The following is a 23602-nucleotide window of genomic DNA, read 5'->3' as shown; positions in this document are numbered from 1 at the left end:
CTGTTTGACGTTAGGTTTTAAAACTCAGACACTCCAAAATCAATGACATTGAACTGACATTGGTTTTTATGTTTCTAATCCGTCCCCCACGGGTTAAATATACAACACATATTTTACTTATCTATATTCTTTGTTTGTCTGGGTATAGGTCTAACAACAGATAAACATTTACCTAATGATGCCTTTTCTGCCAAACTGACTATGCAGGTCTTCAGTACGTCTTTTTAGAGAGCAGGTACAAGACCTGAACCTTTTTCCAGCCATTTAATGCTACAGTAACAGAGACAGTTGGGAAGAATAGAGGACCACAGTGGTCCGGATTTGAATCCATGCTGAAGAAGTATAGGTGCTGCGAAGGCAGCTGGGTCTGGATTTGTAATGCAATCTTTTAATTAACAAAACACCATTGAGATAAGGCCACCTATTTAATCGTGTCAGCTCCCGGAACCAAAACCGCGGGAAAGTGGCACAGCTATAACACCATCTACCAGGGTGTTTTGGGCATGGTTGTCCCAATTCCACATCCCTATACCCTGTCTAAGATCAAGATGGCCTGGCATGGGCTGCTTTTAGTCTCTTTGTCCCAGTCCTCTCATAAGAGGATGAAAGCTTTTTACCAAAGACGTTCCAGAAGAGCTAAAAATAGACAGGGGAATTGTAAGGGGAGGAAAAATTGACTATTGAAACCCTGACAAAGACAGTGGAGAAGAGGGTGAGTGCTAATATAACATGTTCTGCAATGACTCTGAATTTTTATTTGAACAAAACGAGAGGCAGATGGCACTCCAGATTTTTTTTTTCTCTCCATCCAGCCCCCGTCACGTCCAGCCTCTCTCCTTCCACTCATGTTTTCCTTCTCTTCTTCTCTCAAGTTGGTCGGAAAAATCAGTATCTCCCTTCACCAGGCGCTGTGGCTAATTCAGTGTGAAATGTGGTGCGTTTGAGGCGCGGACTGTTCCTGCGGGATAGGACATGGACGGTTGCCGCGAAGCCCTCTACGTCTGGTGCTTAGTTAACAAAGCCGGGATTAGGATTTTTGGGGCAACCGGAAGAGAGAGGGGTGCGACATGCTAGCTCGTTCATACGTTTCGCCAAGAGTTGTTGTTCTACACTCCTCTTCGGGGTAATACATTTTGGTGTCACTTTGTACGCTAATTAAATGTGACCCTTAAGGAAAGTGATTTAAATTAGAATTATTTTTTTGTTGAATTTCATTAATTTGACTTTATTTTGACTAGTTTGTAGAGTTCGTGACAATGAGTTTAGGGTTTGGAAAACTGTAGAGAAAGACAAGTCATCTTGGGTCGAGTCATAGAAGGAATGAAGACTGAATCTCAGTGGGTATTCCCATGGTTTTGGTTGAGATCCCCTGGCTGAGTTCCACGTGGACCCCACTTAGGACGCATTAACCGCTAGTTTTGTGCCATTTCACCAAATGAGCATTCGGGTATTGGGCTGCTTTATTAAATGATGTGGTTCGGTGCAAAGCCTATCCAGCCATTTGAAGATGTAGCTCCGTAAAATAATTGAGAGACCACTGCACCTTTTACTTTACTTTCCGAAAAAGTCGATAAGGAAGGTTTTGAGTGAGGAACAGAAGGGTTAAAATTAAGAGACCACTGCAAACTGAATGCTTCTGTTCCTCACTCAAAACATTCCTTTTCAACTTTTTTGGAAAGGAAAGAAAAAGGTGCAGTGGTCTCTTTGTTTTTTTCCAGAGCTGTATATGTAGCATGCATTCTGATAGGCCATCATGTTGCTTCCATCTATCCAGTCCTGTCTGATCTACAACAATACCCGTAGGCAAATAGCTAAAGGCTAAGGGAGCGGGTGTTGTTTCAGGATTGGACGGCAGTCTCTTGGGGTCAGTTAGGTGTTTTGGTCCTAGTGTTGGACCTCTGGGAGCCACATTCATTCCAGACATTGGGATTATCTTCCAAGGTGAAAGTGTAATCTAACCCAAAACCAAGGATTGTAATGAAGGCAGGATTTAAGGATTTGTAATTCTACCCCTCTGTCTGCTCCACCCGCCCCCCCTTTTTTTATTCTCTTGCTCCTCTTTTACTTCTTTCCCTCTCTGTCCATCCTTATCTAGCTTTTTCCTTTCTCCAACCCTTTCTGTCTTTCTCTTTGTCATCGTTTCACCCCAAATAATCGAAATGACTGGCCTTCTGCCAAAATGACAAACAAGACTTTAGTTAACTCAAATAGATTGGGGTTCTTTTCTCTTTTTCTTAATGTCTGGTTTTTACTCTCTTACCACCATCATATCTTTCTGGTTTTCCCTCTCTGTCCATCCCTATCTATCTCTTTCTCTCTCCATGTCTCTCTATCTTTCCCTTTGTCTGTCATCATGGTTTGACCCTGTCAGAGGTGAAGCAGTAATTTGTACAGGGACGAGAAGAGCCCCAAGAGAAGCAGTAAGAGAAGCAGTAAGAAAAGCAGTAAGAAAAGCAATAAGGGCTAAATTGACTTCAGATCAAGAGAAAGCAAAGTTGCTCCTCCTATTCCCCAGATGTCCTGCTGAATATCTCTGGCCTTCGTCCACAGCCAATAGAGAATAAAATATAGCAAATTCCTAACCCGTTGATTGGGTTAGGAATTTGCATAAAATGTGTCTGCATAAAACAGGCATTAAAATGTAAATATGTCTTCTCAGAGGGAAGTCCCCATACCATATATCGGTTTACAAAGTATTCATTTAGCTAAGAAAGATAACCACTGTTTTCATTGCAAATACACATTATTAACTAGGAATCCCACCATATCTTTGTATTTCTTTTTTATTTTATTATTGTAAATGTCACAGTGATAATAGGTACATTAGACGTTTGATGAGAAATTAGACTACAGTGGATATAAAAAGTCTACACACCCCTGTGAAAATGTCCAGTTTATGTGATGTAAAAGAATGAGACAAAGATAAATCATGTCAGAAATGTTCCACCTTTAATGTGACCTATAATGTGAACAATTCAATTGAAAAACAAACTGAAATCTTTGAGGGGGAAAATGAAAAACCTTACAATAACCTGGCTGCATAGGTGTGCACACCCTCTTATAACTGGGGATGTGGCTGTGTTCAGAATTAACCAATCACATTCACAATCATGTTAAATAGAAGTCATTACACACCTGCCATCATTTAAAGTGACTCTGATTAATCACAAATAAAGTTCAGCTGTTCCATTTTCTTAGTTGCATCTCATCAAGTGGAGAAAATATAGCACAAAAGAGACATTACCAAGAACTGGACGTCCCTCCACAATTGATGAAAAGACGAGAAGAAAACTGGTCAGGGAGGCTTCCAAGAGGCCTATAGCAACACTAAAGGAACTGCAGGAATTTCTGTCAAGTACTGGCTCTGTGCTATATGTGTCAACAATCTCAGGTATTCTTCATATGAATGGGCTATGGGGTAGGGTGGCAAGACGGAAGTCTTTTCTTACAAAGAAAAACATCCAAGCCCGGCTGAAGTTTGCAAAAACAAACATCAAGTCTCCCAAAAGCACGTGGGAACATGTGTTACGGTCTGATGAAACCAAGGTTGAACTTTTTTGGCCAAAAATAACACTGCACATTACTCAAATAACACCATACACAAAGTGAAGCATGATGGTGGCAGCATCATGCTTTGAGGCTGTTTTTCTTCAGCTGGAACCAGGGCCTTAGTCAGGGTGGAGGGAATTATGAACAGGCAATTTTGGCACAAAATCTTCAGTCATCTGTTAGAAAGCTGAAGATGACGTTCACCTTTCAGCATGACAACGACCAAAGCACACATCCAAATCCACAAATGTATGGCTTCCCCACACGAAGATTAATGTTTTGGAATGGCCCAGCCAGAGCACAGACCTGAATCCAATTGAACATCTGTGGGGTGATCTGAAGAGGGCTGTGCACAGGAGATGTCCTCGCAATCTGACAGATTTGAAGCGCTTTTGCAAAGAAGAGTGGGCAAATATTGCCACGTCAAGATGTGCCATGCTAATAGACTCCTACCCAAAAATAGTGCTGTAATAAAATCAAAAGGTGCTTCAACAAAATATTAGTTTAAGGGTGTGCACACCTACGCAACCAGGTTATTGTGAGTTTTTTTGTTAGTTTTTTCTCAAAGATTTCTGTTGGTTTTTCAATTGAATTGTTCACGTTATAGGTCACATTAAAGGTGGAAAAAGTTCTGACATGATTTATCTTTGTCTCATTCTTTTACATCACAAGAACCTGTCATTTTAACACGGGTGTGTAGACTTTTTATGGGTATGACGTTATTATGTTGAGTGTACTAATAGAGGAAGAAGAGTAACGTTCAAACTTTATCTCAGAGCCCATGTGATTTCATTAGATATGTTTTGTCAAGATATAACACTAAGTTAAATTATAGATGTAGAAAACAAAACCATATTGGGTATGGTCACTCATCCTGTTTCACCTTACTTGAGCATGTTTGGCCGTATTTGCTGAAGACCCTGCCCAGTTATTCTGTTAAACATTTCTCAATGCAAGACTGTTGGTGATATGTTCTCAGGGCCAGGGAATGTCATTAGTAAAGCTCAGTGTTTGCCATTAGGCTACCAGGTTTTAGTAACTATCAATGATTGTGCATAATTTATCATATCCATTGGCCTTTTAACATACTGTTATTTTTGTTACTATGTGTGCTAATACATCTTTGTCGTAAAAAAAAGAAAAGGCAGTTGTTTTTGAATTATATGTTCTAATTAAATCTCATAATAGACAAATTGCTTCATTTTTTGTTTGTTTTGTTTAGTGTAAATTACGAATCTGTCCATCGGTACCATGCAGTGTATTATTCAACATATTCTGGTAACTTTGTTAAATTACTGGTAGTAACTAGTATTACTGGTATTACTGGTAGATCCTAGTTAGCTGAACTAAAGCCAAGACCACAGGAGTGGGTGAATTCAACTCTTCAGCACTCCTTTCTGTATAAGCTCTCATTCATTCATTATTATTTAGCACAGATGAACGAAAAGCTGTACTGCATTGGGTAGACATCATACCGGAAACAACAACACAAAACAACACAGCTTCCCTTCTATGTCAACTCTGTCAAACCCAGCTCACATCTACTGTTGAGTCCCATCCTCTACCTATTGCAAAATCTCAAAGTGATTCATCGTCTCACACGTCCACGGCTATTTTGGACCTAACTGCTTTGGAGAACAGCTTGGTAGTTGGTGATTTTCAATTCTGGACTGGTATAACTGTCGTCAGGTTTAAGTGTGAGCGTCGCTCCTCTGATAGACATGAGTGGAGAGTGCAGGTACAGTTAATTTCATATGTGCATGGCTAAGAATAGAGTTCCACCTGCCTGCCTGTTCAACCTTCGGTGACCCACGAGCCAGAGACTGCCAAGGGACTGTCATACACAGTCAGCATCCCCTTCGTGTGCCCAAATACAGGAATTCCTTCACGTGCACGCTTGCACACACGAACATGTGGCTACGTGCGCACACACCTTTACACACGTACACACTCTCACATACACCCTTTTGTGCTTCCTTCCTAAACGTAATGGTGGGAAAGTCTGTTGAATTTCTTTTTGTTTTACTTGTAGCTTCTCAAATGACTCTTGTTTATCTCGTCTCTCCTCCCCCGTCTTCTGTCTCTCTCATCCTCTTCTTTTTCATTTCTCTCTCCTTCCCCTCTCCCCCCTCTCTCCTCCTCCTCCTCTCATCGCTCTTTCCTGTCCTGACAGACGGGAGCCTTTAAACGGAACTTCAGCTCCCCTCTCCTGACTAACGACATGCTAGGAGTGGTCAAGGAAGTCCTACCATCGCAAGGTGAGCAGGAGAGCGCGTGTGTATTTTTCTTAGGTGCAAGGAGTAATAAACATTTTCAAATTGTTAATTATAAAGCAGGTGGTTTTCATCCTTTATGCTGATTGGCTGTGCACTGTGGTGTATGTAAACAATAAGACATGGGTTGCTGTGGTATAAGGCTATTATACCATGGCTAAGAGATGTTCTTAGGCACAACGCATTGAGTTACAAACCCCCAAGTTGCCTTTTAAATATTTTTCTAGTGTTATTACAGCAGTAATAAGTGATGCCATACCCGTGGTATACGGTTTCATATACCACGGCTATCATCCAATTAGCATTTATGATTCAAACCATGCGGTTTATTAGGTGCCGTATACCACGGGTGGGACATAACAAATGTTTTACTATTCTTTGTCCGGTTTGTAATATCAATACAAACCGGTATTAGAATGGTATATGTGGTACAGTGGATATAAAAAGTCTACACATCCCTGTAAAATGCCAGGTTCTTGTGATGTAAAAGAATGAAACAAAGATAAATAAAGTAAAATAAGTTTTTCCACCTTTAATATGACCTATAACATGAACAATTCAATTGAAAAACAAACTGAAATCTTTGAGGGGGAAACAAATTACCTGAAAAACTCACAATAATCTGGTTGCATAAGTGTGCACACCCTTAAACTAATACTTAGTTGAAGCACCTTTTGATTTTATTACAGCACTCAGTCTTCATGGGTAGGAGTCTATTAGCATGGCACATCTTGAAGTGGCAATATTTGCCCAGTCCTCTTTGCAAAAGCACTCCAAATCTGTCAGATTGCGAGGACATCTCCTGTGCATATCCCTCTTCATATCACCCCACAGATGTTCAATTGGATTCAGGTCTGGGCTCTGGCTGGGCCATTCCAAAATGTTAATCTTCTTCTGGTGAAGCCATGCTTTTGTGGATTTGTATGTGTGCTTTGGGTCGTTGTCGTGCTGAAAGGTGAACTTCATCTTCAGCTTTCTAACGGATGCCTGAAGGGTTTTGTTCCAAAATTCCCTAGTATTTGGATCTGTTCATAATTCCCTCCACCCTGACTAAGGCCCTGGTCAGGGTCCAGCTGAAGAAAAACAGCCCCAAAGCATGATGCTGCCACCACCATGCTTCGCTGTGGGTATGGTGTTCTTTGGGTGATGTGCAGTGTTGTTTTTGCGCCAAACATACCTTTTGGAATTATGGCCAAAAAGTTCAACCTTGGTTTCATCAGACCATAACACATTTTCCCACATGCTTTTGGGGGACTTGATGTTTGTTTTTGAAAACTTCATCCGGGCTTACATGTTTTTCATTGTAAGAAAAGGCTTCCGTCTTACCACCCTACCCCATAGCCCATTCATATGAAGAATACAGGAGATTGTTGACACATGTGGCACACAGCCAGTACTTGCCAGAAATTCCTGCAGTTCCTTTAATGTTGCTTTAGGCCTCTTGGAAGCCACCCTGACCAGTTTTCTTCTCGTCTTTTTATCAATTGTGGAGGGATGTCCAGTTCTTGGTAATGTTTCTGTTGTGCCATATTTTCTCCACTTGATGATTACTGTCTTCACTGTGTTCCATTGTATATCTAATGCTTTGGAAATTATTTTGTACCCTTCTCCTGACTGATATCTTTCAAAAATGAGATCCGTCTGATGCTTTGGAAACTCTCTGCAGACCATGACTTTTGCTCTGAGATGCAATTTAGAAAATGTCAGGAAAATCCTACTAGAACAGCTGAAAATGATTTGTGATTAATCAGAGTCACTTTAAATGATGGCAGGTGTCTAATGACTTCTATTTAACATGATTTTGAATGTGATTGGTTAATTCTGCACACAGCCAAGTCCCCAATTATAAGAGGGTGTGCACACTTATGCAACCAGGTTATTGTAAGGTTTTTATTTTTCCCCCTCGAAGATTTCAGTTTGTTTTTCAATTGAATTGTTCACATTATAGGTCACATTAAAAGTGGAAAAGGTTCTGACATGATTTATCTTTGTCTCATTCTTTTACATCACAAAAACCTTGCATTTTAACAGGGGTTTGTAGACTTTTTATATCTACTGTATATTGCCAATAGAGCATCCTGGGTGAGAGAGATTAACCTTCTTTAGTATCATTGTTTTTACCGTGCTGACATTTCCAGAGTCCAGTAAAGGGAGAGTGGACCCTGTGTATGAGGCCCTGCGGTATGGGACGTCGCTGGCACAGATGGGTCGATCCAGCTGTGGGGGCATCAACACAGACTCCCCCAGTCATGAGGTAATCATCTTTCACACCCACGTACAGTTAAGTCCGGAGATATTTGGATACTGACACAGGTTACCAAAATATATTAAAGTAACAGTTAAATAATGAATATGCGCTTAAAGTGCAGTCTCTCAGTTTTAATTTGAGGGTATTCACATCAATATTGGAGGCTGGGTTTAGGAATTACAGCTCTTTAATATGTAGCCCCATCTTTTTTCCAAGGAACAAAAGTTATTGGACAATTGACTCAAAAGCTCTTTCATGGACAGGTGTGGGCTATTCCTTAATTATTTCTTCATATATTAAGCAGGTAAAAGGTTGAGTTGATTCCAGGTGTGGCATTGGCATTTGGAAGCTGTTGCTGTGAACCCACAAGCTTTGAACCCACAAAGCTGTTGCTGTGAACCCACAACCAGTGCCTCCAGGAGCAACACAAAAAAGGCCTGGATGTCCACGGAAGACAGTGGTGGATGATTGTAGCATCCGTTCTAGGGTAAATAAAAAACCCTTCACAACATCCAGCCAAGTGAAGAACTGTCTCCAGGAGGTAGGGATATCATTATCCAAGTCTACCATAAAGAGAAGACTTCATGAGAGGAAATACAGAGGGTTCACCTCAAGGTGCAAATCATTCATAAGCCTCAAGAATAGAAAGGCCACATTAGACTTTGCTAAAAAACATTTAAAAAAACCCAGCCCAGTTCTGGAACAGCATTCTTTTGACAGATTATACTTAGATCAACCTATACCAGAATGATGGGAAGAAAAATTTATGTAGAAGGCTTGGAACGGCTCATGATCCCAAGCATACCACATCATCTGTAAAACATGATGGAGGCAGCGTGATGGCATGGACATGCATGGCTTCCAATGGCACTGGGTCACTGATGTTTATTGATGGTGTGACAGAAGACAGGAGCAGCCTGATGAATGCTGAAGTGTATAGGGATATATTGTCTGCTCAGATTCAGACAAATTCAGTTAAGTTGATTGGACGGTGCTTCACTTTACAGATGGACAATGACCCAAAACATACTGCAAAAGCAACCCGGGAGTTTTTTAAGGCAAAGAAGTGGCATATTCTGTAATGGCCGAGTCAATCACCTGATCTCAACCTGATCAAGCATGCATTTCACTTGCTGAAGATAAATCTTAAGGCATAAAGACCCACGAACAAACAACAGCTGAAGACAGCTGCAGTAAAGACCTGGGAAAGCATAAAAAGGAGGAAACCCAGCGATTCATGATGTCAATGCGTTCCAGACTTCAATCAGTCATTGCCTGCAAAGGATTCTCGACAAAGTATTAAAAATGAAAATTGTATTTATGATTATGTAAATGTGTCCAATTACATTAGAGCCCCTGAAATATGGGGACTGTGTATAAAAATGGTTGCAATTCCTAAACGTTTCATACGATATTTTTGTCCAGCCCCTTGAATTAAAGCTGAAAGTCTGCACTTCAATTGCATCTTGGTTGTTTCATTTCAAATCCATTCTGATGGCGTACAGAGCCAAAAGTATGAAAATTGTGTCAGTGTCCAAATATTTACGGACCTAAATGTAGGTGTGCACGCTTCATTAACCGCAATGTTTTCATATACAGTGGATATAAAAAGTCTACACACCCCTGTAAAAATGCCAGGTTCTTGTGATGTAAAAGAATGAGACAAAGATAAATCATATCAGACCTTTTTCCACCTTTAATGTGACCTATAAAGTGAACAATTCAATTGAAAAACAAACTGAAATCTTTGAGGAGAAAAAACTAAACAAAAACAAAAACTCACAATAACATGGTTGCATAAGTGTGACCTTTTGATTTTATTACAGCACTCAGTCTTTTTGGGTAGGAGTCCATTAGCATGGCACATCTTGACGTGGCAATATTTGCCCACTCTTCTTTGCAAAAGCACTTCAAATCTGTCAGATTGCGAGGACATCTCCTGTGCACATCCCTCTTTAGATCACCCCACAGATGTTCAATTTGATTTAGGTCTGGGCTCTGGCTGGGCCATTACAAAATGTTAATCTTCTTCTGGTGAAGCCATGCTTTTGTGGATTTGTATGTGTGCTTTGGGTTGTTGTCGTGCTGAAAGATGAACTTCCTCTTCATCTTCAGCTTTCTAACGGATGCCTGAAGGGTTTGTGCCCAAATTTCCTGGTATTTGGATCTGTTCATAATGCTGTCTACCCTGACTAAGGCCCCTGTTCCAGCTGAAGAAAAACAGCCCCAAAGCATGATGCTGCCACCACCATGCTACACTGTGGGTATGGTGTTCTTTGGGTGATGTGCAGTGTTGTTTTTGCGCCAAACATACCTTTTGGAATTATGGCCAAAAAGTTCAACCTTGGTTTCATCAGACCATAACACATTTTCTCACATGCTTTTGGGGGACTTGATGTTTGTTTTTGCAAACGTCAGCCAGGCTTGGATGTTTTTCTTTGTAAGAAAAGGCTTCTGTCTTGCCACCCTACCCCATAGCCAATTCATATGAAGAATACAGGAGATTGTTGACACATGTAGCACACAGCCAGTACTTGCCAGAAATTCCTGCAGTTCCTTTAATGTTGCTGTAGGCCTCTTGGAAGCCTCCCTGACCAGTTTTCTTCTCGCCTTTTCATCAATTGTGGAGGGATGTCCAGTTCTTGGTAATGTCTCTGTTGTGCCATATTTTCTCCACTTGATGATGACTGTCTTCACTGTGTTCCATGGTATTTTAAACGCTTTGGAAATGATTTTGTACTCTTCTCCTGACTGATAGCTTTCAACAATGAGATCCGTCTGATGCTTTGGAACCTCTCTGCAGACCATGACTTTTGCTCTGAGATGCAACTTAGAAAATGTAGAACAGCTGAACTTTATCTGTGATTAATCAGTGTCACTTTAAATGAAGGCAGGTGTGTAATGACTTCTATTTAACATGATTTTGAATGTGATTGGTTAATTCTGAACACAGCCACGTCCCCAATTATAAGAGCGTCTGCACACTTATGCAACCAGGTTATTGTAAGGTTTTTATTTTTCCCCCTCGAAGATTTCAGTTTGTTTTTCAATTGAATTGTTCACATTATACGTCACATTAAAAGTGGAAAAGGTTCTGACATGATTTATCTTTGTCTCATTCTTTTACATCACAAAAACCTTTTGTTTTTCAATTGCATTTTTCCCATTATAGGTCACATTAAAAGTGGAAAAAGTTGATTTATCTTGTCTCATTCTTTTACATCACAAAAACTTGCCATTTTCACAGGGGTGTGTAGACTTTTTATATCTACTGTACAGGCGCTTTCAGACCAAGTTTAATTCCAACAGTACCGTGACATGGTCCCTGTTCTTGTCGACAATAGGTGGAGAGAGTGGAAGAGGGACTGGAAACACAACCAATCGCTGAAGAGGAGTTTGTCTCGGAGACCGAGAGTGAGTCGACCCCAAATCTCCTTTAATTTATACGACCCTCAACATTTTACCTAACACTACCCCACTCTCCCCAAATCCATTTAAATTGCTGAGTCAAGATATTCCCCCATAAGTTCCTGGAGTGGTGTGACAAACACAAATACTGGGGTTGTTTTTCCTGATCAAATATCTTATCTCCAGACTCGTACAGTATCTTCCTTCATCTGATGAAAAAGCGTTAAATATCGGCCTGGATGAACAGAGTTTTTGTCCAAACAGGTCATCTGGTGAAAAACAAAAAAACTGCTTTAACCAGTTAGTCCACCGAGCAGTGGTTAGGCCTAAAGGACTTAAAACTCCCATTTATTATAATAAATGTACAGCAGTTGCCGTGTGTGGTCAACTAGATAAGAATTTTATTGTTACGTGTCACTTTATAAACAGCGTCACAGTCAAAAAGACAAAGATTCAGTGGGAGGAGGGCAGGATGAGTAAACGGCAGATTCATTTATTTACACACTGGAGGTGATGCTCATTGCGATAAACCTGCAAAACAATTATATTTACAATGCCATGTAGACTTTGAACTGGCCGTATTCAGAAATCAGCTCCCATCAGGCAAAACTGGTTCTTATCGGAATCATAGCAGACCCACATGAGGTGTAACAGGCTTGAACCCAGCCAGCGCATTCAGCAACCAAAATCCAACAGAAAATCTATCTGTTGAACAGGCACCTAAACATGCTATAATAAGCCACATATTCAGGCCGTCTCTCCGCTCCCAAAGAAATACAAATTATTAAATGTAAAACTGGCGAATGGAGAGCATCATTTATCAACAATGTTTACTTCATTTTCTAAACATGTTGTTGTAGGGTTGCCACCCATTCCATATAAAATGGGATCATGCCGTATTGAAAAATAAAATGCACTGTCCCTTACAGAATCAATCACGCGATTTGTCTTGTATTTTCGTGAACACCCTACTGTAAGTTTTCACTAGCGTGGATTGACACGAGTAATAATAAAACCAAAAGAGTTTCATGTGACATAACAGAGAGGTATTAAATTACAGTGACCGGCGAGTTCTGTGTCACTCAACGTCGTCGTTGCCCTGGTTACTGAGATTCATGCTGGGTTGCACCAACATGGTGTACATTTTATAATGGATTAAATCAAGGTTTATCGACAAATCCTGTTACACCAAACTTAAACTTAGTTTAAATGTAGTTTACAATTCATCCTGGTTAAATCTAAACCTTTGGCAATCACAGTTTAATTTCCACATAAACCTAGATTAAATTCAAATTTGTTGCGCCAGTAATTCTAAACCTAGTTTAACGATGGATTGGCAGTTATATTTAAACCACCCCTGGTGGAGGTTTATGTCTGGTTAATTTCAGTTTTATGGACAACATGGCGGCATATCTTCGTTGGATGGGAATAGAAGAAAGAGTTCCTCGCAGGAAAATTTGAGACAGGTTAAACCCAATGGAATTTTATAACAATAGTGAGTTTTCCCAGCGGTATAGATTTACAAAAAAGTCTGTCTTATACCTCAATGGGAAGGTTGGACCAGCTATCAAGCATGGAAGTGATAGGAACTCTGCTGTGCCACCTATTCTCCAGCTCCTAGTAGCTTTGCGTTTTCTACGCTACAGGGTCTTTTCAAATGCTTGACAGGGATCTTTTTGAAGTCCACTCTCTGTAGAATTTTAAATGTTTAAAGGGTCAGTATATTCAATTCGTACCAAGGAGGGAGATAACAGCTGGATTTTACAGGAGAGCAGGTTTTCCTTGAGTAATTGGAGCTATTGACTGCACCCACATTCCAATTACTAACCCAGGTGGGGAGAATGGGGAACTTTTTTGTAATTGAAAGGGCTACTGCTCAATTAATGTCCAAGTTGTGAGTGATGACCAGGCCAAGATCACACACATTGTTGCAAGAAAGGCCAGGATCCACACGACTGTTGACAACGGCTATGCATGTCGCTCATACCTGATGACTCCTCTTTTGAACCCTCAGACGCAGGCAGAGAAAAACTACAACTACTCTCACATTAAAACAAGAGGGCTAATTGAGAGAGGGTTTGGGGTGTGGAAGCGGCGATTTCCATGTTTACAGTTGGGACTCTGCACCAAGTTGGACACTACCCTGATCATCATTGTAGCAGTAGCTGTGTTATACAACTTTGGGAAGAGGGTAGGAGATGAGCTACCAGAGGAGGATGAGAACCCACTTGAGGATGAAGACCTGGAAGATGCTCCAGTACAGAATGTTGTAAATGCAAATGGCAATGCTGTGAGAACACTGATTGAAAACCACCGTGCAGCTTAATTAAGGTAAGCATTGGCTTTGAATATATTATTATTATATTATTATTATTATATATTTTGAGTGATGTGTATGTGCACTTGTATAACTTAAATTGTACTTAATAACTAATATGCTTCTTATTTTCCGATCCATACAGGGAGGAACTCATCTGAAGAGACTTCCAATTTGATTGAAATAGACATTTTACAAATAAATACATTTGATATGATTACATCATTTTTTCAAGTGGCTCCTGTGGTTGTAGCTTGCTCAAATTCGGTAGCCTTTGCCTTTGAAGAATCAGGACTTATTTTTGTTGCTTAGCATTTTCAAAGTCCAAAATACATCTTTCCTTCTCAAGTTCAATGATTTCCTGGTGAGAGGAAAGCTTTGCATGCTTTTCAGAAGGAGCTCTCACAGGTTGTGCAACTGCTTCAATGCCCACTAGACATCCAGTCACATAGGAAACTATTTAATACTTAGGAAACTATTTAGTATTTGTGTGCGGGTGTTCACGATTGGAAATGTGCATTCGCGTGCATGGGGTTTCTGCCACGTTTTGACAATGTTGGTGGTCATGTAGCAAAACAGACTACTGCTGATTGAGTGTACGAACGAAAAGCTTCGGATATCCTGATTTTTATATACAATAATGTCAATACCCTTTTCGGGAAATTGCCATTTATTTTTCAATGATGTTTTGAAGCAATAGAAAACATGAATACAACACAAATAACAGAATAGGTAAACACATCCTTAGATTTTGGGTTATGTTCAGATAAAAAGTCAGATTCTGGAAGAACAAGGGTTATTGGATTAATTGGAATGATTGACAGACCTTGTGTGTGTGTGTGTGTGTGTGTGTGTGTAATGTAGAGATGTTGCCCAATGATATTGAAGTAGAATGCAATGGTTTAGAAACCCTTTCCAAAGGCACTGTACATAACCGACAAGGTATAATGCAAATACAAATTTTGGCCAGCTATGCAAACTCTAACATTGATTGATCCCGCAAAAGGTTGGTTATAGGCTATTCCTATTTGTTTTCTAATGCCTTTTTAATATTAAAGTAATCTAAAAGTAATTCAGTTTGAGTAATCAAAAGGTTACATTACTGATTACAAATGTGGACAGGTAACTTGTAACTATAACATATTACATTTAAAAAGTAACTTACCCAACCCTGCATATAATACATGGAAAACACTTAAGACAACTAAAATTATAAAATCCAGATCAAAGAAATACAATAAAAAGTAAAGAACATTTTTATAAAACCAACAACAGATTAACACACAGTAAGAGGACGTTAAAAATAAGTAAAGAGTGGACTTGATTAAAACCAAGGGACAACCTCAGACTGAACTAGAAGCAAGAGAAAAAATGATGGGTCTTTAAATTTGATTTAACATTTTCATTGGTGGAGTGGGACTTAACGTGGGTTGGGAGACTTGGGAGCAGCAACAGAAAAAATAGCAACAGAAAATAGTTTATTTTGAAAGAACAAACATATTGCCCATGTCTAATATCTGTTTTAATCCTTAATATAATTGATTTAACTGTTCTTTACTCTTATTGACTCTGTTTCCATTACATTCATGTTCACAGTGGCAGAGGACTTTGACAATGAGGCATAAAAACCACAAATTGGTGCATAGAAATTCACCAGAATGCAGGAAATGAAGCGTCTTACACTCAAAATCTCATGGGGGAGGACCCCCATACTCCCCAATGCATCTGTGTCCCCTGGGCTTGGGGCCACTGGCAAGGTGTCCCTTATTTTTCCACATTGAAGGTGGCAACCCTAGTTGTTAGTGATTTGACCAAAAATAGTAGCTAAGTTATGTCCGTCGGCAACCCCGAAAAAGGGAAGCATGCACGGCCAATACCTGACAGTTGATTGGACAGTTATTGTGGCTGTCAGTGTGATTGTTGAACAGCTGCCAGAGACGTCTAACAATGTTTAAAACAGTATCACTGGAATGTTGGTGGGCTGTAATGTGGTTGTCGTACTGTACAATACGTCACCACGTTTCTCATTGGCCTTGGCAAAAATTGGTTGCATTTAAGAATGTATGTACATTTTATTGATGTCAGTATGTTGTTGTCAGAGTAACCTGTCTTTCCCGTAATTTGTGTGGTAGGCAATACAACATTTTATTAGAATTGTTTTGGAAGGTTATTTAGAAACCCCAATATGGTTATGGTTTTATGCATGAGCTGAATGCAGGTTTACTGTCTTGCCCTATGAGACGGCTTCATGGAATGATTATTGATTCATTGAAGGGAATAAAAAATGTGTGCAAATATCTTGTCTAGAGTTGATCTGATTGAAAAAGGTATCTAGTTTCCAAGCAATACTTCACAGTTTTTTGAAGAGTTCTTGTTTGGGTGTGTCAGGAGTAATGTGTTATCAAGCTTTCTAAATATATATTATGTTGAAGTGGGGAAAAAAGTGTATGAGAAGTGTGGTATGCCCGACCTATGACTTCAGTGAATCAGATTGGTTAAGACGCGGTCAGAGAAATCGGACAGGAAATGACAAACCTTGAGGCAATTCCTTTTTAAAATCCAGCACTTTTAATGCATTGCATCTATGTGTTTTTTCCAACTATATCACAATAAAAAAGTGCTGTGGCGAATGCTGTCTCATCACGTTTTCCCCAGGCTCTGACCTGCGTGCGTGGGTGTGTACATTTGTGTGTCTAAGATAATGCGCATGTGTGTGTTTGCATGTGTATATAATTCCTTCAACAGTGATTTTCCATATTCTCTAAATCCGATGAGATAGGCTAAGAAAAAGTACTGTGTATGCTTAAACTAACTGACCTTGTCTTTGTGCAATACCGCAAAGTGACAAGACCCCCCCCCATAAGCTCTCTCTTCCTCACCCTCTCCTCTTTTCTCTCCCTCTTCTCTCCCTCCCCGTATCTCTCTGTAGCTCCCACTCCTCCTGAAGGTGAGAAGGCCGATTCGGAGGACAGGGTCAGTTTGAAGGTGTGTTGTCAGCATTTTCACAAAACTAAAACCCACATCAGGCCTTAATCCTGACTAATACTTAAAACCCTCCCTCTCTTTCTGTCCTATCAAACCTCTGTCTCGCTCCGCCATTCTACCATCTCCATGTGACTGGCGGTTCAACCCTCCATGTATACAGCTCTGTTCCTTTTCCTCCCTCTGTCTCTCAGCCACTCATCATGCTTCATGTTTCTTTAAAGGGCAGGTTTGCAAAGAATTCTAATTTACATGATTTTCCACTGGCCTGTGCAGTTTTTACGTGCATATTTGATTTATTTGGTGTGTGTGTCCAGACCCCGAAGTGCATCGATGTCCACTCCGTACACACCTACGTGGCTCTGTATAAGTTCCTACCTCAGGAGAAAAATGACCTGGAGTTACAGTGAGTTACATCCACTTCGTGCGTGTGTGTTCACACGTGGGTTTTCACAATCAGACAGAAATACTTAGTTTAAATGCATGCTGTATTATAATCTTCAGTAGAAAAGAGTTAAAAGATTGGTTAGGTATGAAGAATGGATGAATGGGGAGAGGTACTCGGCAGGGATAATGAATGAATGAGGATGGTAAAGGACTGGGCGGGGATGAGGATAGGGAGGTAAAGGACTGGGCGCGGATGAAGACTGGATGAGGATAGGGAGGTAAAGGACTGGGCAGGGATGAGGACTGGATGAGGATAGGGAGGTAAAGGACTGGGCAGGGATAAAGAATGGATGAGGGTAGGGAGGTAAAGGACTGGGCAGGGATGAAGAATGGATGAGGGTAGAGAGAGGCACATGCCAGCGGGGTGGTGGTGTTGTTGCAGTGGGCAGGTGAGTGTAGGATAAAAGAGAGGCATGCAGTGCCAGCACAACTCTCAGCCATCTGTGTCACCACTGGAGGACTGAGCTGGCAACCCTGCTGGAGCCAGAGACTGAGGAAGGACAGTTGTGTGTGTGTGTGTGTGTGTGTGTGTGTGTGTGTGTGTGTGTGTACAGTATGTTTTTGTGTATGTGTTTTCGTACGGTCAATCATGTCTTTTTCTCTTTCAGACCAGGTGATCGAGTGCAAGTAACTGATGATTCCAATGAGGACTGGTGGAAGGTGGGTTTACATTTTCTTTTACATTTATTTGTTGTTAAACCTGGATTAATTCTACTTTAAAAAGAACTTCCTTTGGCGTATTTCTTTCCTTCTGTCCTCCTGTGAGGAAGTGAGTGATGACACCCTGGGGCTTCAGTGCATAGCTTTCATTTGTCCAATTGAATCAGCGAAAACAATGTCTCACATGCTCTCAGACAACGGAGGCAGTAATAGGCTTCTCTAAGCAGAGATCTAACCTTAAGTTGGTCAAATGCACAGCTGATCATAGAACATTGACTTTGGGGGGCCCTGGAAGTCACTGCATTGCTGCGCCATTGCGGCAGGGTGTTTGAATGCTGGTCAAGGCATAATGACAATGCCCCCGGGGCTGGCATGTGGCAGTGCCAGTTGGCTCCGCAACACACCAAAGTTGGTGTTGGACGAGGGTAGCCTCGGTGTACTGAGATGTTTCTGTGATGAGGCAAGGCCAGAGGAGCGAATTGAACTGCGAGGGGATAAAAATGGCATGAAATGGAGAAAGATTATTATTTAGAAATGGGGCTTGAGGGTAAGGCACATGGCGTAGTGCCTGGATACAGCACCTAGCTGTGGTTTATTGGCAATATACCTCAAACACCCAGGATGCTTTATTGCTGGTACAAATTAGAACAGTAAAATGTGTCATGTGTCATTTCCCAGTCACTTATTAACCGGGTGGGTTGAATCTTAAATGCTTATTGGATGATAGCCGTGGTTTATGACACCGTATACCATGGGTATGACATCACTTATTACTGCTCTAATAACATTAGAAAAATCTCGAGGGTTTGTGACTTAATGCATTGTGCCTAAGAACATCTCTTAGCCATGGAATAATGGCCTTATACCACAGGACCCTGTGTCTTATTGCTTACATACACCACGGCGCACAGCCAATCAGCATACAGGATGAAAACCACCTGCTTTATAATTAACTGAATGAAAAATACATAACCAATGGGAAACTTTGAGCAGCGCAGGAAGTAAGTAGAGCAAGTAATCATGAAACTTGTATGCCCTTGCCTTTTAGTTTGCCCTAATGGAGCTTAAGACGAGCACTGTAAAAGCGGATGTCAACTTAAACATGAAAGTAAATTTAAAAAACGTTTTTTTAATCATTCTTATGTTGTCACGTGTTCGCAGGGGAAAAGCAAAGACAAGCTGGGCTACTTCCCCGCCAACTTTGTTCAAAGAGTTCGTCCGGGCGAGCGTGTGTGGAAGGTCACAGGGGCTTTCCAAGGTGACCGCAACCGAGGGCAGATGACCGTGAAAGACTTCCAGGTTTGTAGACGAACGTGAACGCACACATACCCGTGCATTTGAAGCCCCGAGCGCACAAGCCGGCTAAACACACCCCTCTGTCCTCACTAGATCTGCGTGGGGAAAAACGAAGAGATTGACGGTTTCCTAAAGCTGAGTAGCGGCAAGAAAAGAGGACTAGTCCCTTCCAAGTACCTTCTAGAAATATGACTTCGGTTAAAGAGGGAAATTCTGTGTTTGCGGACCCTCGTCCCACCAAGAAGACCAGCCTGTTTTGGGAGCGTCCCCCTTGCACCTCACCGGCCGCTACCCCCCTGGATGTGGAAACGGAACCTACCGCCTCTGCCAGAAAATGATGAGAGAGGGAGAGCATGGTGCACACGTGCTGGAATCGCTTTGGCAGCTTCGCTTGGGCCGATGCAAGAATCCACCCAAGAGAAATGGGGGGAAGGGGCTTCTGTTGAGCTGGCTGCTTCACATGTGGTGTGCCCTCACACTCTCTCACCTGCTCTCACACACACACCGCGCACACGCACTGCACAACGTCGCTGACGCTAACAGTTTCCCTGCAGCTAGGGGGCGTGACTGTGGCGGGCGGTGCGTGGATTCATGGGTATCTCACGATCGAAGCAGGGGCCGCTTCTGCTGGACCCAAGGCAGAGAACACAGGCATTTTCCCCGACTGGGCATTAGAGCGGACACTCACAATGAATTCTTTAGAGAATTCCAGAGGGACCTTTTGGATTTAATGTGAAATGTGGATGTTTTTTGGCACTTCAGGTTCTGTAGCATTTTATTGTAGCAGCTTGTTGCGACGAAGCACTTTTACTTCGAGGTCGTCAGCTTACACCCCTCCCGGGCACTTATGGTACAGCCAGACGTTATTTAGCACACCGGGGCAAACCAAAGAGGGTAGTTGGGATAGGAGGCAGCCTCATGATTCTTCATTAGTGGACTGTGGCTTTGGATGATAATTGAAAGTGTATTGTTGAATTGAATACAAAGTATTGACGCATGCTCCACTTACCTATTTAGGAGGATCAGGTGTTTATGTCTAGTTTTTTTTTTAACCCCCTTCTTTGCTCAACACTGATATGCTCCATTTCACAAATTGATTATCTAGCTGCCGGAGCATTATCCAGCTGCACGCAGTTGATGGATGACGTTTGAAGTTCTCTAAGCATCCAGTCATTAATTATCTTTAATACAAATTATCTTGACTTTATGGAAAGGTTTAGCCAGAAAAGATTGAGAGGAGAAACACATTAATCCTGTCGTGAGGTTCTTTGATATACCCGTTTTAATCCTTCACCCCGCCCCCCCAGTCTGTCTCACATTCGCTCTCTCTCTCCCTCTCTGTGATCACAGCTTTGAGGTCTGAGAAGGCAGTAGAGGTCACAGCACTCGCAGGACTGAGGCAGTGTAGCGTGATGTGACACTCCGACACAAGGGTTGATTCCTCATCTATTGGACACACCCCGTCTGACATTTTCGGAGTATTTTCTAGTGAGGTGGTAAAACGTGATTGTCGTGGAATGTCGTTACACACATACTCCTCTTCTGATGTACGGTATTTTTGGGTGATGTTTCTTTCCATGTTTCTTTAGTTGTTTTTGAGCAGAAAGGTAGACAGCATGTAGTATTGATTGAACTTGTACTTAACTCTGATTGGGTTGGCCCACCTAGCTATTTTAAGAGCAATGCACAGATTGTACGTTGCTCTGTGTTAGTGCGACTCACTGTTATATCACACTTATGTAAATGTCAGATGTGTTTTCTTGTATCCCGCGGAACTAGTAATGGAATTACTCTGGCTGGATGTCACTTCCTGTTGATGTCCAGCAGTAGCTGTTACAAGCTGTCTTGGCAATAAACAGTTATTCATAACGACAAATGTAAATAGATCTAGGGAATAAGAAACTGTAGGCCTATTCAGTTCTCATGACCCTAATCTTCGGTAATCTTTGTTTTTGGAAATGCTTGTTCATTCATTCTATACCTAAAACACTGGCATTAACACTGAACACCTATAACCAACTACAAGACTTGTAGATTCGTAGACTTGACCTTGTGTTCTATTCCCACTCTGTTCCCACTCTATTTGTATAATTATTATTATATATATTTTTTATTCAGGCTCGTCCAAAGAACCAAAATATTCCATATACAATATATAGTGTACATAAAATACATATAATATAGCATTGAATTGCATTGAGGGCCAATGCTGTTTAACTAACACCCTTCAGTTCTATGGTCAGCTTATTGTCCACGGATGTTGTTGGTTTGGCATTGAAAAATGGATGCATGTGCAGTAAAGTGTAAGCTGTATAAACCTCCAATCCTCTACTGTATAGCAGAAGAACACTGATTCTCCCAAACCTATCTTGTCCACAATTAACTACACACTGTGAAACTGTACTGATCACTATACTACATACTATTTAATGGAGCAATAAGCATTTCAATACGCGTTTACATGCATATAGCACTTGACTTTTATCATATTTCTGTTGTGTTTGATCTGAGGGGATGACATTCCACCTGAGAATAATACAATTTTTTAATGACTGAAGGCTGTACATAATGTTTTCAAATTCCTATGTAACTACAAGATCATATGTATTTGAGTAGTAACTATTGTTTGGCTATTATACGAGTAATGCTGTTGTACTTCTAACTATAGCTATCTAACTAAATCATAACTTATTCTACTAGTCAAGGGGTGTATTTTATTTGTCCTAATTTATTGGTCCAAATCACTGGAGTGACTGAATATCCATGTAACCACAAAGAATAGCTACTAATAATGATTTTACAGGCCTGACAAGGATTTCTCAGATGTTTTAGGGGAGATTCACTATGTTACACTGGATGTTAGTAGGTAGAATTGTATGGGACAATAGACCATAGTCCACGGTTACATTTGGATTTAACAGCCATTATAAAATTTAGCTGACTTGGTGTATTTGAGAGATAATATTTTACTATCAAAATGTTATGGGTTCCCTCACAAACACTTTTATTGCCTTGTAAACTATTTTGTTTCTTTAAACAGTAAGCTAGCTACCTTGACAACAAATTGGGCATTGAGGAGATGGCTTAGTTTAGTGTCCTTTTTGTCCTGCATTTAGCTAAGAGGATTTTATCGTTTTTATCAACCAACTAGCTATTGGTTTTATCAACCAATTGCAAGCTTATGTTACATGCTATTCAAGGAGCCATTCTTAAGAACAAGCAACCCCCTTCTGTATCTGATAAGCATCCCAACAACTCTGGCAAAAATTCTAACATTGTCATATCTATGAGCTACCGTAACAGCCAAAGTATGATAGCCTTTCACAATAAAAATATAGTGTGTAAAAATGTACAAACAACCAACTCTGTTGGTTGTATAGTGATCAAACCCTAGCTAATTATTTTGAGGAAAACAAAAATGTTAGAAGCATCCCATCAATACTTACAATCAAACCAGCATTGGAAAGACATTTCAGTTTTAAAAATGTTTTATTGAACAAACAGGTAGAAAAAGCAGTAAAAAAAACTGTATAAAATGTATCTATTAACATTGCAAGTTGCTATGGAAATATTAGGATTCACGTGACTGACTAATAATTTCCTTTGTTTTTCTGGAATGTTCTGCCTCTAAGTGCGTGCCACCTAACTGTACATACAATATTGTTTTTGGTAGTCGTGAATGAATGGAACTACACTCTCCTGTGAAGTTATAACACGTCATAAGAATTAATAAAGATATCTTCCATACGCACAAAAATATTTTTCCTTAACATATGAAATCCATAGATTAGGACCTACTCACTTTTTGTCAAATTACCAATTTCCTTATATGAAATGTGACTTGGTAGAACCTGAAATGGTTGTGTGTGTTATTCCTATTTTAGTTCAATGTACATGTCACTTTAGCGTCAAGCTGTAAGATTCATTTAGCGTCAAGCTGTAAAATTGGCACAAACACCTTCCTGCGTGGCCAACTTGACTGTGACCTGCAAATGTCAATAAAATTCCATCAAATCAATCAGCAACTGTTTTGTTTTTTTATTCCTTTTATTATGTCGATATTAGCTTGCTGTCTTGTCATGATAGGGTGTCTCAGACACCTCAGCCAGTCAAATCAAAGGCATATTTTGCTCCGCTTCTTTTGAATCCAAATAGAAAAGTGTCGGATTTCATGATGTTGGAGTAGTAACATGTTAAGCATCCTACAACATTCTCCCTTAGGTAGTAGAACTCAACTGACAGGAATATTATACTTGTTCAGTCCACTCCTTAGTGGTTGGAGCCTTATGTATGTGTACATGGCAATTTTAGTACATTATATTGCACTGCCTAAACTGGAATTTAAAAAGTTCCATTACTGATAACTATACAAAGTTTTAGAGCTTGGCACATTTCTATAAAGGAAGCACAGTTAGCAAAGAA

The 23602-nt window shown here is 40.6% G+C and overlaps 1 protein-coding gene across 3 annotated transcripts in view; it reads left to right on the top strand.

Annotated features, from left to right (window-relative positions):
* Nucleotides 1-23198, top strand: part of LOC105005969 (SH3 and cysteine-rich domain-containing protein 2) — a 40858-nt gene extending 17660 nt beyond the window's left edge. The window contains exons 4-12 of one of the 3 annotated variants that reach the window (XM_034292154.1): nucleotides 5723-5807; nucleotides 7961-8076; nucleotides 11415-11484; nucleotides 16725-16780; nucleotides 16941-17006; nucleotides 17095-17183; nucleotides 17833-17884; nucleotides 19046-19183; nucleotides 19274-23198. In XM_034292154.1, the coding sequence (XP_034148045.1) occupies nucleotides 5723-5807; nucleotides 7961-8076; nucleotides 11415-11484; nucleotides 16725-16780; nucleotides 16941-17006; nucleotides 17095-17183; nucleotides 17833-17884; nucleotides 19046-19183; nucleotides 19274-19372 (771 nt within the window). In that variant the 3' untranslated portion in view covers nucleotides 19373-23198. The remainder of the gene's footprint in view (nucleotides 1-5722; nucleotides 5808-7960; nucleotides 8077-11414; nucleotides 11485-16724; nucleotides 16781-16940; nucleotides 17007-17094; nucleotides 17184-17832; nucleotides 17885-19045; nucleotides 19184-19273) is intronic. The other 2 variants (XM_020046402.2, XM_010864254.3) reach the window with 2 other exon arrangements.
* The last annotated feature ends 404 nt before the right edge of the window (nucleotides 23199-23602 follow it).

This window comes from Esox lucius, chromosome 5 (assembly GCF_011004845.1).
Source record: "Esox lucius isolate fEsoLuc1 chromosome 5, fEsoLuc1.pri, whole genome shotgun sequence".
NCBI classification, from domain to species: Eukaryota; Metazoa; Chordata; class Actinopteri; order Esociformes; family Esocidae; genus Esox; species Esox lucius.
The sequence above is the reverse complement of the archived record's forward strand: the minus strand, read 5'-3'. Positions and strand labels throughout refer to the sequence as shown.